This window comes from Ylistrum balloti, unplaced genomic scaffold (genome assembly GCF_031769215.1).
Source record: "Ylistrum balloti isolate Yb309-2 unplaced genomic scaffold, AGI_CSIRO_Ybal_v1 Utg370250, whole genome shotgun sequence".
Classification (NCBI taxonomy): Eukaryota; Metazoa; Mollusca; class Bivalvia; order Pectinida; family Pectinidae; genus Ylistrum; species Ylistrum balloti.
Window position 1 is genome coordinate 50,765 of NW_026782200.1, and position 20,660 is coordinate 71,424.

The 20,660-nt window shown below is 35.0% G+C and overlaps 1 protein-coding gene across 1 annotated transcript in view; it reads right to left on the reverse strand.

Moving 5' to 3' along the window:
* Positions 1-2,763: 2,763 nt before the first annotated feature.
* LOC132552491 (solute carrier organic anion transporter family member 4C1-like) overlaps positions 2,764-20,660 on the reverse strand; it is a 33,302-nt gene continuing 15,405 nt past the window's right edge. Inside the window, exons 6-12 of the mRNA XM_060216669.1 lie at positions 18,486-18,607; positions 16,418-16,678; positions 16,098-16,293; positions 15,222-15,375; positions 12,823-13,007; positions 8,003-8,067; positions 2,764-7,493 (exon numbers count right to left, since the gene is read on the reverse strand). Of these exons, the coding sequence (XP_060072652.1) occupies positions 7,168-7,493; positions 8,003-8,067; positions 12,823-13,007; positions 15,222-15,375; positions 16,098-16,293; positions 16,418-16,678; positions 18,486-18,607 (1,309 nt within the window). The 3' untranslated portion in view covers positions 2,764-7,167. The remainder of the gene's footprint in view (positions 7,494-8,002; positions 8,068-12,822; positions 13,008-15,221; positions 15,376-16,097; positions 16,294-16,417; positions 16,679-18,485; positions 18,608-20,660) is intronic.

A 20,660-nucleotide genomic window follows, 5' to 3' on the forward strand; every position in this document is an offset into this window, starting at 1 on the left:
AGTACTGCTTATCCAGCGAGAACCTGACCGAACATGTACCGTCGTCTGTCGGAATAGCTTGTGATGGCACTGTAAACACATTATACTGAGCACCCGGCCAATCTTGTGGACGTGGTACTTTTTTGAGAACCTAGCCAATCCTGTATCTTGTTTTCTGAAAACCTGGTCAATCTTTTATCGCCTTGCTTTCGTTGAATTTTTAGCTACCAGCTTTCACGATCCCCACTATCCAAGTTTGTGCTAGTTAACTTTCGAGAATCTGGAATACTATAATCGTTGTTTATCATACTTGTTTTAATGAATGACGATTTTCCTTTCTTAAATTGCACGGAAATCGTGAAAATAAATTGGACTCGAACGAAAGTTGATTTACAGATGTACGATGAGTTCTTTTATTGATATACCTGCGTGCCTTTCCGACTGTCCTGAGTGTCTCAGGTTTATGATCTGAAGTAGTTAAACAACCAGCGGTGCTTTCAAGAGATTGAAAACGGTTTCTTATTTATATTTTGACCGTAATAATGTACATTCGACGTTCCATTACAATCGCCGATTCGTTCCAAAAAAAAAAAAAAAAAAAATGCAACTTGGTTGACGTCTCTATTTCTACATTATTCTGTTGCCTTCGTAACCTGTTTATTTAACAACGTCTTGTTGTATTGTTAAAATATGTTACCAGACATAATCTTATATAACCTGATATATTCACGAGTGTTTTCAAGCGTTCTATTTTAGAGTTTAATAAAGATGTTTGTGTATTTCTGTATGTATTTAAATATGCAATACCACTTAATCATTTTCGATGGGATAAAATTTATGACCAAATATAGCTAATCATATTATTCTTTTGTCCATGTGCTTTGTTTCACAATAATCTGTTCTGTCATACTTGATCTATTAAATACGAAATTAAACAAGAAATCATTTCATGTCGTTCATTGCTTTTTGTATAAATTACAAGAATCAAGCCCATTCTGTGAGAATGAAGTAACTTAGTTTCCATCATTGCGTACCATCTTCTTGAATTAACATACAAAGCTGAGGCAAAAAATTCATTTCATGATTTAAAATTGATCAATTATAATTTCAATTAATGAAAATCAAATATAAATAGGGTTCTTTTAATTCATTTGTTTTTATGAAAAATATGAGGTGTCATTACTGTTTCGTTTGTTCACAATGAAAACTGTTCATTGCTTCGGATCTTTTGCTCGAATACAACACAAATAGTTCTCGCATATGGGTAAAAATATCTTCTTTCAGTCTAAAGTTTTGGTTTATATTTTTTGTTTGCGATGGCTTAAGCTCAAGTAGCAGACAAACAAACAAGACTGACATAATAATATCACGAGGTCAGTATTAAATTTAATGGAAGCCTTGGTCAAGCTACTAGGGTACATGCCATGGTGAGGTAGCAATGGCCAAACTCCATGGGTACTGTGTGGCCTTTGCCGAACTCCCTCGTGACTTACGATAACCTTGATCAAGTTTACTGGTTACATGCGATAACCTTGATCAAATTTACTGGTTACGTGTGATAACTTTGATCAAGTTTACTGGTTACGTGTGATAACCTTGATCAAGTTTACTGGTTATAAGTGATAACCTTGATCAAGTTTACTGGTTACATGCGATAACCTTGATCAAGTTTACTGGTTATGTGTGATAACCTTGATCAAGTTTACTGGTTGTGTGTGATAACCTTGATCAAGTTTACTGGTTACGTGCGATAACCTTGATCAAGTTTACTGGTTACATGCGATAACCTTGATCAAGTTTACTGGTTATGTGTGATAACATTGATCAAGTTTACTGGTTATGTGTGATAACCTTGATCAAGTTTACTGGTTATGTGTGATAACCTTGATCACGTTTACTGGTTACATGCGATAACCTTGATCAAGTTTACTGGTTACGTGCGATAACCTTGATCAAGTTTACTAGTTATGTTTGATAACCTTGATCAAGTTTACTGGTTATAAGTGATAACCTTGATCAAGTTTACTGGTTACATGCGATAACCTTGATCAAGTTTACTGGTTATGTGTGATAACCTTGATCAAGTTTACTGGTTGTGTGTGATAACCTTGATCAAGTTTACTGGTTACGTGCGATAACCTTGATCAAGTTTACTGGTTACATGCGATAACCTTGATCAAGTTTACTGGTTATGTGTGATAACATTGATCAAGTTTACTGGTTATGTGTGATAACCTTGATCAAGTTTACTGGTTATGTGTGATAACCTTGATCACGTTTACTGGTTACATGCGATAACCTTGATCAAGTTTACTGGTTACGTGCGATAACCTTGATCAAGTTTACTAGTTATGTTTGATAACCTTGATCAAGTTTACTCGTTGTGTGATAGCTTTTGTCAAGCTTCCTGGGTACAAGCCGACGTGAGGTTGCCTTGACCGAGCTCTCTTGGTACGTGTGATTGCCTTAATCAAGCCCCCTTGGTACGTGTGATTGCCTAAATCAAGCCTCCTCGGTACGTGTGGTTGCCTTGACCGAGCTCCCTGAGTACGTGTGGTTGCCTTGACTGAGCCCCCCGAGTATGTGTGGTTGCCTTAATCAAACCCCCTGGGTACGTGTGGTTGCCTTAATCAAGCCCCCTCGGTACGTGTGGTTGCCTTGGTCAACCTAGTGACGATCGGTAAACATGCACGTCAAGAGCCTCACAAAATTTATACCTCTGTTTGTTTCATTGTACTTTATTTATAGGAATTTCTTTAAAATAATGCAAAACACCACAGGGTATCAATTATTATTTTTAATATTTAATAACAATTCTCAGATACAAAAATAGGCTATGAAAAAACAGTCGAATTTTGATTGTGACATTGTTTTTCTCTTGCGTTCCTTATTTCAGACAATTATCAGCAGGGTTTTGAGGGGGATACAGGAGACAGTTATGGAACAAAAGGGCATACTCATCTCCTCTCAGTGAGCGAGCATTACATACAATTCAACTTACTCTTTCTAACAGGAACTTCCAGTAAACAATAAATCATGCGAAAATATTGTCCACAAATCCGAATTGCATACTAAGAATTCCTTACTAAGACCAATATGTCATACCTATTTGATTCACATCGTTAATATATGCAAACGTATGGTCAGGGTAACAAAATCTAGAATCACCTGAGACACCAGCTCAGTATGAAATATCTACAGATTTTACTTCATCAATACAGTGAGAATTTTTCCTAACTGTATACAATATTTAACATATAACAAAGTCGTATGGGAAACACATTTAAGTAAATAGAAGAGAGCATTAAACGAAAATGAATTATTCCTAGCCCACGAATTTAGGTGTCCACAAAATTAGATAAACAGATATAAATGACATGGATTAGAGTAAAAGTTGAATTCTTGAGTAAGAGTTCTCCACGAAAATGCACATTTTGAGTCCCACGAAAATATAGAGTTTTACAGTATTAAGCGTATTAATCTATTTCGGAGAAAAAATTTCTCGCACCAAAGTACAGTGGATAAAAACAAAATTTTCGTAAAAAAAATAAAATGCCACCGAACAGTATCTACATACTACGGGATCACTTTAATTTATTTTGCACAAAATATAATTTTTTCATAGATCACAGATTTATCTCCCGTTTTACCGTAGGGGGTGATTTCGTCGTCATCCCCTGGGTTATGACATCATGTCTTATGATACTGCTTACAGGTGTATATGATAACCATGTGGCAAATTTGAAAACTTGTAATTTGTAACTGTTCTTTTAAGTATGGGAGAATGATACTCAGACACGGGTTTATTCCGTAGTAAGCCCTTTCTGACCACCAGACAAACTCTTGAGGGTTGAGATATCCTTGTCCACAGAACAGACCTTTACAAGGTTCTATGAATGGCAGACACACATGAATAACCTTAACATATTTTCAAAGTCACAATTGTATTTTTGAAATATTTTGTTGAAACCAGAAGTAGTTTTACAGAAATACAGGTCATGGACAGATAAATTGTGAACAGCGTCACAGAAGGTAGTTTAAGTGTTTCACCGACTTTAACAGTGCCACTATCAGGAATTAATTGATAACAACATATCTCACATAACTATGAGGAATTAAACCTGAAATATTTCAATAAAATCATTTATATTTTCTAGCTGATTGTGATATACAAATATCAATTAACAATATCGATAATCATACGACTCATCAAACATCAGACACACAATTGGTTGTATTGTACCGACTAGTAAAAAGTCATTTCTACAATATTTGTCACATGATGTGCTAGTCAATCACTTTACCGCTGTCATTATCAAGGAATAATATGTTAACGCTGTCAAAATCCAGACATTATTGGAAAATAAAAAAAAATATCATTTGTCGTTATAACTTCTGTACGCCAGGAATAATTCTCTCAATTAAAAAAGTGGGTTTTTTTTTTAGCAGAAAACAATTATAATTTTTAGAAGTAACACTAACTTTACATTGTTTCAAATATAAATGTCGGTTAGGCTCTTGGAAGAATATTTTCGATCATTTTGGAATTTATTTCCGCACTTTGTTGGTATCCAACATACTTTACCACGTGTATTTTGGATATGTTCGGCTGCTAATTCTGATAAATGAAATATAAAATAAAATTGTACAGAAGAAAGATTGGTTAAATGGCCGATTACTAGCACAGTTGTTTATTGAGCTGCCTCTTTATTATAACCCATCATATATATTTATAGAAAATATATATACATTGAAACAAAGAAAGACATTAGTATATTTCTATTTTTCAACACCAGCGATTATTATTTCCATATACATCGATTTGCGTCACCATTCATAACAAAACTGATTACATCATAAGATAATATAAAAATTCTACAGAAATTTACTTACAATTTTTCTTTTGTTTAGCTAGTACCAAATGCATTGATATGTATATCCTTATTGTATTTCTGGAATGTGAGGGAATAATCAATCAAGCACAATAACAAATTTCATTAAATAAACAAAACAGCACAAATAGTAATTAGATAAACTTAAAATAGTTTGATTTAAACACTCTACTCATTCTTATAACAATAAAACCATAACAACATACCTACTAAGTAAACATATTAGCATAATGTTTGTCATCATTTCTCTATTTTTTCCATCTATTACTAATATTACATATCTAACAAAAACACATTAATGCCTTAACTTCTAAGTAATACATCACTTCTAAGTAGTGCATCACTTCTAAGTAATACATTACTTCTAAGTAGTGCATCACTTCTAAGTAATACATCACTTCTAAGTAATGTGTCATGCGATCCACTTTTTCTGCTTTATATTATTTGATGAGATAACATGTATATTATAACACATTTACAGTATTGAAAAATTACAACCTGTTATGTTGAACTAGATTTTTCTTCGTCTTAAATAATCCTAAAAGACTGAAATGATTGTATTTCATTTAACCTTTGGCTCTACTGTGTCTAAATCTAAATTTGAATTGAAAGCGTTATTCATCTCTGAACCTTTCAGCAATTAGCGTTGATTTTTGGATAAGTTCGTTGTGTTATAGGATGACATACATTTGATACTACAATAGAATATTTCTGTGGGAATGACTACTAAAAAACATTTTGGGCACTTGTTTATCAAGATACTGTCAAAGAATCAGCAAAAATGATTATCCGTTCTTAAAATATGTACATGGAAAAATACATTTATGACATAGCACCGACTAAATTTCAACTTCCTTTGGTCAATAAGTAAGTAAGAATATGGCGCTGATGTTATTTGCAATGAAAGAAAGACCGTTTACCATTGGTGCTAATGTTATTAGTAATGACAGAAGCACAGTTCACTATTGGTGCTGATGTTATTAGTAATGACAGTAGCACCGTTTACTAATGGTTCTGATGTTATTAGTAATGACAGAAGCACAGTTCACTATTGGCTCTGATGCTATTAGTAATGACAGAAGCACCGTTTACTATTGGTGTTGATGTAATTAGTAATGACAGACGCACCGTTTACTATTGGTGCTGATGTTATTAGTAATGACAATAGCACCGTTTACTAATGGCTCTGATGTTATTAGTAATGACAGAAGCACAGTTCACTATTGGTGCTGATGTTATTAGTAATGAGACGCACAGTTTACTATTGGTGCTGATGTTATTAGTAATGACAGTAGCACCGTTTACTAATGGTTCTGATGTTATTAGTAATGACAGAAGCACAGTTCACTATTGGCTCTGATGCTATTAGTAATGACAGAAGCACCGTTTACTATTGGTGTTGATGTAATTAGTAATGACAGACGCACCGTTTACTATTGGTGCTGATGTTATTAGTAATGACAATAGCACCGTTTACTAATGGCTCTGATGTTATTAGTAATGACAGAAGCACAGTTCACTATTGGCTCTGATGCTATAAGTAATGACAGAAGCACCGTTTACTATTGGTGTTGATGTCATTAGTAATGACAGAAGCTCAGTTCACTATTGGTGCTGATGTTATTAGTAATGACAGACGCACCGTTTACTATTGGTGCTGATGTTATTAGTAATGACAGAAGCACCGTTTACTATTGGTGTTGATGTCATTAGTAATGACAGAAGCTCAGTTCACTATTGGTGCTGATGTTACTAGTAACGACAGAAGCACAGTTCACTATTGGTGTTGATGTCATTAGTAATGACAGAAGCTCAGTTCACTATTGGTGCTGATGTTACTAGTAACGACAGAAGCTCAGTTCACTATTGGTGCTGATGTTACTAGTGACGACAGAAGCACAGTTCACTATTGGTGCTGATGTTACTAGTAACGACAGAAGCTCAGTTCACTATTGGTGCTGATGTTACTAGTAACGACAGAAGCACAGTTCACTATTGGTGTTGATGTCATTAGTAATGACAGAAGCTCAGTTCACTATTGGTGCTGATGTTACTAGTAACGACAGAAGCTCAGTTCACTATTGGTGCTGATGTTACTAGTAACGACAGAAGCACAGTTCACTATTGGTGCTGATGTCATTAGTAATGACAGAAGCACTGTTCACTATTGGTGCTGATGTCATTAGTAATGACAGAAGCACTGTTTACTATTGGTTCTGATGTAATTAGAGATGACAGAAGCACCGTTTACTATTGGTGCTGATGTTATAAGTTAAGACAGGAGTTTAATATTTCGCTATAATACTGTTACGGTACTTTGATGGTCAAAAACATCTGATTCATTACTGCTGCTATGGTCTTCATTTGCAGATATCGTCGATTTCGTCCCATTAGGTACAACATAAGAAACTGATTTTTCTACGGGAGGTTTGTAAAGTTTATAGGCAATGACAAATAATATACTGGTGGTGATTTTCACTGCAAACAATATTATGAAGAAATTGCGACTAAGTAGAGCATTGTCATATATCCAACACGAAGTCTTCTCTCCGCATTTCTCCTGCCAAACCAGACAGGTACTGTCTATTACACTGCCAAACATTATAGGGCCCGGTACCGTTCCTGTGAAAGAGCAGAAAGTAGGAAATACAACATCGTCAAAAAACTTTGTTGATAAACGAATGATAATTACTAACACTGATGAGATTTTGCGTTCTATTAATGTATATATATAGGATATGATAGACAGTTCTACTTTATGGGAGGCTAAAAAAACGAGAGTAAGACCTACTGTTAATTTTATCCTATTATCAGGAATTTTAACAAATAATGGAGAAGACTCTGTATCACTAATCTGCATTTTGACGTTTTGATGTAATCTGTGAGTGTATGTCTTCACTTCATTAACTACTACCGACATGTAACATGGATTTTCCCGCCGAACGAAAAGCAACAAAAAATACCTGGAATCATAATCCCAACTCAAATTAAAGAAATGGGAAAATACTAACAAAAAACATTTATACGGAGACCAAAAAACAGGTGTTCCGGGAGAGTAAGTGTCTTCTGCTTCATCGACGCCACCCGTCATGTTGATATACACAATGTAGTAATACTTATGTTTTACTTACCCAACAGTCGCACGACGAACCACTGAATACCCAGAGCAAACGTTCGCTGCTTGTCATGTATACATCTGGAAATTAATGCATATTAGAGAATCGTCAAAAGCATTTTCATAGAAGCATCTTAACAAAGAATTGATAGATAGTTAAAAAATACTAAGATAAAGGACAGTTTCTTAACAGAGTGAATGGTGTCGCGGCCGTAAGGAATGGGGATTAAAACCGTTATTTGTTTGGCTCTACTACATCTAACTCTAAATTTTTATTTAAAAAGTGCTATTCGCTTGTGTGGTAGACACTGCTGGTGGAATTTTAGTCTCCCAGGTTTGCCTTAACCTTCATGTTACGTTTTCATTCAATCGAATTGAGGCTCGGTCAGAATATACACACGTGCTTTAATGTTCTTGTAAGATTATCATATATTCATTAATTACGAAATATGTGTATTTATGACGCTAGAGCATTTCCCCATCTAGATTTTGACATTCATTTCGATCACATTTTCCTAAGTTGCCTCCAACACGACTGTACAATCTTCTAAATGACAAAGAAGGAATATGGAACAATAAAGGGTAATGCATTCTTTGAATCTATTAAGACTTTTACAAAATGATGCCTAACCGAAATTCCCAGATTGCTGTCACTATGAATAATTCAGTAGTTACGCTAGGTAATACGTAGGTTTAAAGTATAAAAGAAGTCGTATTGAGTTTTGTTATATGTTCATGCCATTTATGGCCACTCTTTACCATGGAATGTTAAGTTAAAGCTATGGATATCGTAACTATAACAGTTCACTACTTAATGGACTCAAGTTTGGGAAACATTAAAACCAGGTAAATATTGTATCTATTTATCGTTTCAGGAATATCATCAGCTTGGTTTGTACAGTATTTTTAAATATTCAAAAGCACTTCACACCAGAAAATCTAAAAAAAAACTTTAAAAGCAAAAAGACTATATTCAAACATGTCAACATAATCATAATCCATATCAAAATTTAATAAAACTAAGGCATTATATGAACAAAATGAAGATACACGGCGAATCCTGCAAAAAGTGTAGTGAGAATAAGAAACGGTGTTCCTGAAAAGTAAGCTTCTACGAAGACATCCACCATGTCAATCTTGGTCAATTCACGAACGTTATGTCATCATCTTAAATGAGAACAAGGTATACAACAACCGAACTAATAGACACACAAACATCAGACATTTCCACTTTCATATCGCACAACAGAACTAACAGGCACACTAACGAACATCAGGCACATTCAGCTTCGTATCCCAAAATAGAACCAACAGTCACACTAACGAACATCAAACACATCCAGCTTCGTATCCCAAAATTGAACCAACAGACACACTCACGAACATCAAACACATCCAGATTCGTATCCCAAAATAGAACCAACAGACACACTAACGAACATCAAACACATCCAGTTTCGTATCCAAAAATTGAACCAACAGACACACTAACGAACATCAAACACATCCAGATTCGTATCCCAAAATTGAACCAACAGACACACTAACGAACATCAAACACATCCAGATTCGTATCCCAAAATAGAACCAACAGACACACTAACGAACATCAAACACATCCAGATTCGTATCCCAAAATTGAACCAACAGACACACTAACGAACATCAAACACATCCAGTTTCGTATCCCAAAATTGAACCAACAGACACACTCACGAACATCAAACACATCCAGATTCGTATCCCAAAATAGAACCAACAGACACACTAACGAACATCAAACACATCCAGATTCGTATCCCAAAAATTGAACCAACAGACACACTAACGAACATCAAACACATCCAGATTCGTATCCCAAAATAGAACCAACAGACACACTAACGAACACCAAACACATCAAGCTTAACCAAAAGACAAACTATCGAACATCAAACACATCCAGCTTCATATCACACAACGGAACCAACAGGCACACTAACGAACATCAAACACATCCAGTTTCGTATCACACAAATAATTGAATATTTCGCAATGAGATCACTATGATGAATGTGTAGCTGCATCTTTTGAAACACTATGTTACGAGTTTGTCCTTCAGTTGACGACTTCTTGCACGAAAATCGTGATAATTGGAACAAGTCGTTAACAACCTAAACATAGGATTTTAATCATGATGGAGAGATCTGACGTGAAACGTTCAAGGTCATGAATGCCGGAAAGGAAAACATCTTCACATCAATAGCACATTTTAATACAAATTTAGAGTTAGACATAGTAGAGTCAGACAATGAATTAAACTGTATCATACAGCTGCTTCGTCCTTCTAGGGCTCGTAAGTGATGCTAAGGACCTTAAATTAAGAAGCCTAGGATGCGACTGGGGACAATACAGAGTTATCAAACATAACGCTATGATCTAGATTGGAAGTGCTTTAGCCCCTTGATTTAGGCAATTTCGTAACTTTCATAGATCTGATAATCTTAGTAGTAATATTAAGTAAATGTGTTTAAAACATTATGTATTAAAACAATCTTTCAAAAAATCATGTATCAAAACAGCCTTTTAAATAAAAATCATGTATTAAAACGATCTCTAAAAAGACTATTTATATATAACTTCAAAAAGTCTTGTATCAAAAGTCCCATTCAAAAGAGAAAGTGCACATTTACTATGTAAATCTGGGTTTTACTCTTCTCTATAATTAACAACATTTTGAATGTGTTTTGTTTTGTTTGTTTTTGGGCTTTTTTCGGTCATGAAATCAAAGCAAATGTAATGAATATATTAACAACGACATTTTTACTGACTCGTTAAAGAATAAAAAAAAACTGAACATATCGGTTTAATTTTGTAAAACCCGTTAGACGATGTCACATCTTGTTGTAAAAATCCGAACAATACCAACCGTTATGTCATACTGTATTGTTTAAACTAACAAATTACCCCGGAGAGTTTTGATGTGACTATTGCCGTTCTGCAATCCCAACCATTCACTAATCAATACCTTGCCAATCTGACTGAAGCTTCCGGCGAACGTCATCAGTTAACAGTGGTGACATCGTCCGTTTGTGTCAATTTACGATAAATACAATATAAAAATATTAATTAAAAACGAATTCTAGCAAATTTTTCTTCTACTCTTTATTTTTTTTAAATAAAGGGGAAAAAGTTAAATATTTGTAATGTTTCGTAAGTAATTATCACAGTTTTACTAATTTGTTTCTTAATAAATATGCATTGGGCAGAAATCATCACAATGCCCTCGTTAGTTGTTCACACAACATCTGCGTCATGATACCATATCTTGGTAGTCACGTGCTCTTATATAATATAAACAAGGTATATATAACACTGACGTCATTGGATATTACATATGTTTTCACTTACGTATTATCGACGTCAGTGAAACGTTTGTACGTTTTCATTCTATTCATCAATGTCATCAACAAAGCGATGTTTGTTTCTGTTCCACGGTATTGATCATTCCGGACGTCACTAAAGCGACAACGCAGTGTTCATTGATCAGAGAAATATTATGCGGCATCAGCTTCCGTATTAGCAACAAAGATATAACTATAATTACCGGCCTAGTTTCTGATCGTATCGATTGGCAGGGAAAGGTTTAGCCGTGCTATGGTACTATAACCACGATCCAAACGTTTTCCGTGACTGGATTGAATGGTAGAACTACATGAACGTTTGAATGGGTTAAAGGTGGAAAACACCAACATTAAAAACGTTCCATAATGCTAACATATATTCATGTAGGAAATATCATCATGCGCATTGTCTTCTATCTTGTGACGAAATAGATTACTATCTAGATATATTTAAGATTTTTTTCTTCTTTACTGTGTTAGATGTATTTTAAACATATATTTCACCATAATCCGCGTAAACAACAAAAAATGGAAAACCATTCTTATTTTTATATGTTTTGACAGCATTTTATTTACGACACTTAAACAGATTATAACAATCATGACTGGACTTATTGGACAGCCCGTATGGACATCAGATGGCAAAGCAAAATAGCCGCTTCCATTTTGGCGGGAAAGATCAGACTTAACGTCTAAAACATCAATTTTGATGGTATGACCAAATAAAGAATACATACCGTACAGGTAAAAATGGAAAAAGACGGCGTCACTGTATGGTGTAACTGTTTGGATAATAGTCAGATCTAAATGATCGGAAAAAGAAGGTGTAACTGTGTAGTGTAACTGTATGGTGTAACTTTTGGTAAATATTTAAAAAGGGTAAAATTGTGATCAGTTATATGGAATACGTTATATGAAGTGTAAATGTAAGGATATTATGTATTGTTGTTGGAGCAGATCGGGTCATTTCAATGATCCCTAATGTTTGGACTCCGTCAGTACCAAGTAGTCTGTACCGCAGTAACACTAAGTTATCTTTATGATTTAATTATTTTGATAGTTTCTGCTATAGCACAGTCTAAATATATCTAAAATAGCCTAAATCGTCTCATCTCTTTGGATTGACCTGAATCACTACATTCAACATTTCCATCATTTCCAAAATGTATAGTAACGAATTCCTACAAAAACAATGAAACACTTGATACTGAATACTTCATATCTTAAAGAAAATCTATACTGAACATAACACATGTCCCAAGTTTAAACCACCGCCCTCTGGTTACAAATTATAGCAGGTCAGTCTCTTCTGTATATCAATTAAAATCCTACAAAATGACCTTTAACTTTCGATTCGCTTACAGTGCTTCCAGAGCATTTCAGAAAATGTGCGTTTCAGTGGTCCCAGACGCTACCAACCTAAACTGTTACTTTAGAGGGATTCGTGTCTTACCTCAGGGTCACAGACAGCGCTGGAGGTGACTGTGCAAACCGGAAGAAGATGGCAAAGAGCAAGACGGGAAGGAATATATAAAGGAGAAGACAGGACTCCTGACATCTGCCATTAGTTACAACGGTGGTTGAATTATTTGGCACGTATCCCACGTACTGAGCAACACAGGAGCAGTTGGTAAATTTCTGTAACGACAAATTACATCTGCGAAAATGTGAAAAAAGCATTATGTATGTGTTCACATTTTGGACATTTTTTTAATATATGCAGTAACAAACATTTCAAATGCCACCTTCAAGTTGAAACTAAAACAATTATCCAGGTCCAAATGTTGTGAAAGTATGAACAATGAAGGAAAACAGGGTACATGTACTGCGAAATTATTATTTTCTCGTGGGTGATTTATTTTCATTTGTTTCCTGGGTTTCCTAACTTCACCAATTTATATGCCATTGGGCTGTTAAAATAAGTGTTAATAGACTCATTGAGCTACATCTAACCACGAAATTAAATGCCCACGACAAAGAATGTTCTTTTTAAAGAAACCCCACCAAAATTGAGCTGCACGAAAATAAAGGATTTTACAGTATTATCAAACATTTTAAACAATCACTGCCTCTATCTAACGATTAAGCGACTGCTACAGTGAATCACAATACCTTGGCATTTGTCTTCATATAAAAACAGCTGATACCACCAACAATTTAGACACCGTTTTCCAAATATAAACCAGCTAGATTTGTTCAATAGAGCACTATTCTTCCAAACTAAGATATTTTTAAAATATAAACCAAAATACTCGTCTCTGTATACAACAAATTCAAAACTAAATGTCAAAATTTCTAATATTATCATTTGAATTAAACCATACTAAAACATATCGGTTTGAAAACCCTATATAGCAATAGCTGTAATTGGGCACGTATACCTAATATAGCTTCAAAACACTAAATCAGCAAATAATTTAGCGAAAGATTCCGCGACGACCACAGCAGTAGTCAGGGCAAGACTTCAGAAGTCAGCAAAAACGTTGATATAAAACAATGATTGGAAAACTCGAACTCCAGATATTATTTGTGTTGAACGTAACAGTTACTAAAACTGTAAACCAATTATTCTATAGACCTACAATTTGAAAGAGTCAGGAGGAATGGTATCACGACATCATATATTACTGTAAAGTAGTTTAATTTCGCGGGATCATTTTTTGCGGTTGTCTCGATTCTGCGAGGTTTATGGGCATCCCACTTCACGCATGAACTGTTATCCAAGTATACAGGCATAACAGATATTTTCTGAAATATCATTAACTTTAGAAATGTTGTTTTTTTCCATTTCGCTCTACTTTTGTATAACGCTGATATAGCGAAATTTATTACCCCGCGAATACTAATAAATATCTACGGTACCTTTCCCCATAACTAAATTTGTGGAATATACTAAAAAAATTCATAGCTCGTATTCGATATATTATTTGTGTAAAATATAACCAATTATATACAAAATGAAAAATATAAAACGAACACGTCTCTGTAAATGCAATAAAGAGTCAGATTTCGCGTGATATCCTGAAAAATGTGAAGCGTTTATCTGTGAATTTCAATGACTAGAACAACACCGCGATATGTGTACCCTGTCAGCTTTATCAGAAACGATGACAGGCAACATATTATTCTAGACATAATAAATAATTTTACTATACGGACACAGATATATTGACCAAACAGCTGGCGACTGCCCCTGTATTCCTTGCATACGTGACGAAGAGGTAGAAGGCTAGTAATTAAGGTGGTCAGACCACTTCACCACTCGGCAACCGTGGCCCCTGACCAAACTAAAGGTAGCAGCTGGCGACTGCCCATGTATTCTTTGAATCCGTGACCCAGAGGTGGAATGCTAGTAATTAAGGTGATGAGACACCTTCACCACTCGGCAACCGCGGCCCCTGACCAAACTAAAGGTAGCAGCTGGCGACTGCCCCTGTATTCCTTGAATACAAGACCAAGAGATGGAAGGCTAGAAATTAAGGTGGTCAGACCACTTCACCACTCGGCCACCGTGACCCCTGACCAAACTAAAGGTAGCAGCTGGCGACTGCCCCTGTATTCCTTGAATCCGTAATCCTGAGGTGGCAGGCTAGTAATTAAGGTGGTCAGACACCTTCACCACTCGGCAACCGTGGTCCCTGACCAACCTGAAGATAGCAGCTACTAAAATCAAAATGACATACAACATGGTTCTGACCATTTGCAGCCATCGTCGATGACTTTTACTGAGATTTGAATTGTCGCTATATTAAGTGATAGTCATTGCCTTGGTTAGACCACAGAATCAAAGATTATTTAATACAAAGATCGATATCAACGTGCCACTTTTAATAAACTGGGCAAACCACTTACCGATCCGTCGTCAACGTATCCATGACAACCGGCGTGACAGGGAGAGAAGTATTGAACGTGCTGATCACTACATACGGGTTGATAGAACTCTGACGAACATGAACAGTTGTAGTTACAGGATTGTGATTGAAGGTTTGGAAGCTTCTCCGTATAGCTGAAAAAAAATCATCATCATTATAACAAGCCTAAAAACAAAGCTGTCAAACTAAGTTTTATAACAATCTCAAAAATGGCGATAACGTTAGACAGACAATCCTACATCACGTGTCACGTACAAAGGACAAGGCATTTCAGATTTCTCCGAATCAACGTTGAATTGGATACAAATCCTGCTATATAACAAAATAGAAATAAATCTACGATTTATGACAGTTTCAATTATGTGAATGACAGCTGAAGAAAAACCAAAAGCGACCGAATAAAATATAAACATCTACATTTGGAGGTAATTCAATAAATTTCGTAATTTGAATAAAAAAATTAATAAAATAAATAAATAAAGTAAAATAATGTCAAACTTCAGATGTGGAGGTTCACTGTCAACATAATTAAAAGAAATCGTAATATCAATATATATGACAAATGTATATTCTTAATTATTCATAGTTTTAATGAATTCACACATCCAATGTAGGTAACGGTAATACATGTCTTCATTTAAATATTAAGGGAGGAGTGCTCTGTTACAATTTCATCATTTTCCTTTTCCTGTGCTTGATATTTAGATGATCCATAAAAAACCTTGAATTTATATATTTAATTCTATTCGGTGTCTAGAACCGTATTGAAAGTATCAAGAAAATATCAATGTTAACTTGATAAGAATTGAAATCGAACTACGAATGCCAATACTATATTTAGTTATTATCAAATTACCCAGTGGAATATTGCATATTGACGCCAACTATTGTCTCCTGGCTACATCGCATCCAGACACAAAAATCGAGGACTGTTGCTAGGATACACACGATGATGATGAAACGCAACATCCCCCTAACTTTGAGATTTAAACGTTTACATAGATATCCACTCACAAACTGGCCCCCTGCTGCTCCAGGGACTGCGACAATACCTTCAAAATAAAACAACAATACGTTATTAGGCAGTAAGTATAGCGCCGAATAATTTTAAGAAAAAAATCATCGGATTTTCTAAGGTGTAATCTTTTTCTTTCACTCCATATTGATTTAACTAACCGCCAAGTATGGAAGCCCAGGCGGCCGTAGTACCGAACTGGTTCTGAATTAATTTCGGCATAAATGTAGCAAAACCGGATGTTGACAGGCCCTCAGCTGCTCCCGCTAATGTGATGAGAGTGAATGCAGGGTTGGTCAAAAGGATCCAAAAGGAATGAGGCAGATCTTTTAGAGAACTCCCTATCTCTTCTTTACTCTTGGAATCAATCATCTGATCATTATGCATCTGGGACACACGTGTATCCCTTACTTTTTTGGCGGCTGAAACACAACAAAATGTTGATTTTCATAAGTTCAGCAAGATATGGCTATATGTACTCCTATTTAATTCACATAATATGAAAACTTATTTAGGTAACTTGTGGTAGCCAAAAATGTAGTGTTGGACTGATGTGTCTAGTGACTATGTGTAGCATAGTATCGCATGTCTGTGTGATACCGTAGATGCATCATTATAACGTGAGATTTTGTAAGGAAGTATTGTGTAAATCTGCTATTATGACTACCGTATTCTGTATGGAGATCCCTGAAAAAGAAAAAATGAATAAGACCATGTATTCCGGAAGATTAAGCGTTTTCTGTTTCTTCGAAGACACCCGCCGTGTAAATCTTGGTCAATCTAAGAAAGTAACGTCACATTCTCAAATCAGAACAAGGTATACAAAAACGGAACCAACAGACAAACTAATCAGCATTTAACACATTCATATACAACAAAGAAATAGAAAATTTCTCCATGAGATTGCTATGACGACCATGATTACAAAACTGAACCGCAAGAAAATAGATAAAAATGAAGTTTTGTCCTATCGAGAGTGTATGTGATGTTAACATCCTTGAGAATTTCTTTAACGTCTGTAAATAGTTTTATTTTGTACATGTAATGTGCTGTCAATGCTAATGTATGGTCCACTTACCTTCTACCACCCTATTACATGCTGTATATACCGCTCAGACTAGCGTTTTGACTCTGTGAGATAGTATTCTTGATTAGTGTATAATACAACCCGTGGTTGTGTCATAATTACCTTGATAAGAATCAAATAGACTCTAGTTAACACTGCTGTGTTGATGGGCTATCAGAAGGGCTCTTTAAAGACGAAAGTGTACTATAATTTATTCCAAGTACTTCAAGCTATCACGCCATGTAAAAGTGTGTACAAGTATGAGAAAAGGTCATTAAATGAGAAACAGACGTAACATCAAGTACTGTGAAATCATTCATTTTCGAGGGATACTTATTTTCATTGATTTCATGGGTAATCTTATCCACAAATTTGTTTGTCAACTAACAGTTAAAAATAGCAAACTTTTTTTAGCTAGAATTATTCACAAAATCAAGTGTCCACGAAATATCATATTTCAAAAGCCACAAAATTGAGCTACACGTAAATACATGATTTTACTGTAGGTGACAATACTTTTGGATCGATGAAGAAGAAAGACTTGTTGCCTTCCGGAACATCTGGTCTTACTCTCCTTGTGCTTTTACACGAATCTCTGTGTAAATCTGTCTTTGTCCTTACTTCAGCCAAGTTTTATTGAATTAAGGTTGTATTATCATTATATTGATGTGTTGAAATTTTGTTGTGTTGTTTTTTATCGTATATATTAAACATACACATGTTGAGAGACCTAGAACACATGTAGATAAATCTGTTATTGTATAAATCATAAACAATTGTTATGTAATTGTAACGTGACGCACGTTAACACTCCTTAACCTAGACATATGTCGGATGTACATATATTCACGAATCATTTTCACGTGTAATGTATCAGTGCACCGTTTGGATGGTCTCCCAGTAGTAATAGTCTGTTGAGGTAACCAAGGAAGTGACGTAGTTGTTGTATTCGGTTGACCTTAGAAATCAGTATATTTACTGAAGCAAAATATTGCGTGTTTCTTTATAAAGAATATCTATCTCCATTAAAGTTTAGTTATAACGAGAATATATCTGATCCATATATAACGTTTGACATCAACGTGGAGTTACACGCGATCTGGGCTGCTGAATTTCGTAAACAGTTACCAAGGACAACAGAAGTGATTAACTTAAATACTTACCTGGTAATTCTACGCCGTAAGCTGCAATGGGAATTGCCACCGATACCATCACCAGGGAGGCCACCAAGAATCCCACCCACCATGCTCCGACCCATCGAGGGTCACCCGGTGTCAATTTCCCGCTGCAGAAATGTCAAAGATTATTTTATACATACAAATCATATAATAATTTACCATGGTCAAAAGTGGCCAGAACCTAATAACTCATTAATGATGAAATACCGATATTTCAACAGAAGTTTCATTTAAACTAAAAATCGATAAAACAAGTCCAAAGTACGAGCAATGAGACCATTGAGCACCATGCATGCATGGAAATTAAGAATAGTTGTTCCGGAATGGTAAGCGTCTTCTGCTTCAAAATATATATAGCCGTTGTAACGTTCCATATCAAATTATACAAAATGATCACGTCCTATAAGCACATACTTTTCCATTTAATTTTGTGTCCAAGGTTGCATAAACATTTATTGCAAAGGTCTTACTGAAACATGGGCTCACATACATAGGTGTAGGTCACAGGTCACGTCACGCAAATAGTTCATAGGTATAACACCAGGTCATAGGTCACGTCACACCAATAGTCATAACTATAACAACTGGTCATGTGTCACATTACACAAACATCGTTAGGTTAAAGGTCACGTCTTATGAATCACTGCAACGACAATTGTAATACAATTTATACTTACTAAGACAATAAATATACACATACACAATATGGTCTCAAAAATCGTCATTAATGTAATGAAAAGTTCCCGCTAGAGTGAATACACCACAACATCACACAAATGATTCATAAAATTGTTGGTCGATGCACCACCCCTCCTTGGAGGTACATTGCCTACTGGATTTTCTGTATGTGATGACTCATGTTAGATCTCTTTCTAAGTTAGAGATTTTGTTTGTGTGACATTTATTATAGGAACATAGCGAAAATCAAAGGACTACAAGCAAACAGCATGTTCTCTATCATATACACCTCTTACAACTTTCCTATGGACGAATATAAAGTCACTTAGGCGTCATTTCATTGCATACTGATCATTGTTTGTCATCCCGATAAAACAAAATCAACTATCTAAAGTAATGAAACAAGGCAACAACATGAAGTGAATGCTTCGTCTACAAAGTTCATACACTTAAATGTTAAGGTTCGTATATGATATTTAATAAAATTAGTCTTAGAAGTTTTTTTTTTTTTTTTTTTTTGCAAGCTTTAAAACAAATTAAAAATACTCTGGAAAGTTGCATATTTTTATGTCAAAACGGTGAGGCCAAAATCAAACCGAGCCAGCCATTATCTTGTACCATTTCTAGACAACACACCATTTTCCATATCGTGACATCGCAATTATGTTTGACTTGTGTATATTACACAAATAACTGATGTAAAAATATATTAAATGGGCGAATTCACTGAATAGAAGGTGACTTATGTGATGTCAGAAAATATGAAGAACGAGCGTGTTCATGTCTTTTGATGTATACTGCAAAATGTAATTCTGTGTATTGTTTTTAATTCATATTACAATGTATTATAAACTGAATTCTACCATGATCTATCAGCAACTGACATATTTAATGTCGATTTTCAGCTTGATTTAGTTTTTCATTAATAATTTAAAAAAAAAAACAATACAATTGTGTCAGGGAAGCGCTGTGAATGATGTTTTGGTGAATCAAGTCCTTTGTGTAAATATGCGCGTGTCGAAATAAACATTTTTGGTAAATTGGAATAGGTAGATTTGTTTTTGATTTTATTATTATGACTATTTAATTCAATAGACGTAGTAGGCATTATCGGGGGATAACGACAATAATATGTAATATATTTCGTCTATTTGTCTTCTTTTTTAGATAGAAAATGTAAACCTATAAATAGAGAGATAACTTATACAAAGTTCCACTCCACTATTACAAATATCCAGTGTATCCATTTAACCTATATTGTATGCAACATAGATACCGCTGTAATGTCAAAGCGTCAAAAATCCTTCATTATGCTACAATACAACAGAATGCTATCCGAAAGACCGTAACCACTACTATATCTAAACAAAAGTACAGACACTTCGCCATACATGTAATTTATACAATTCGTTTTGGCAAACGTGAGTTGTTAATCAAATTCCACTTGACATTCGTGTGTTTATCATTAAACAAAAACATTGC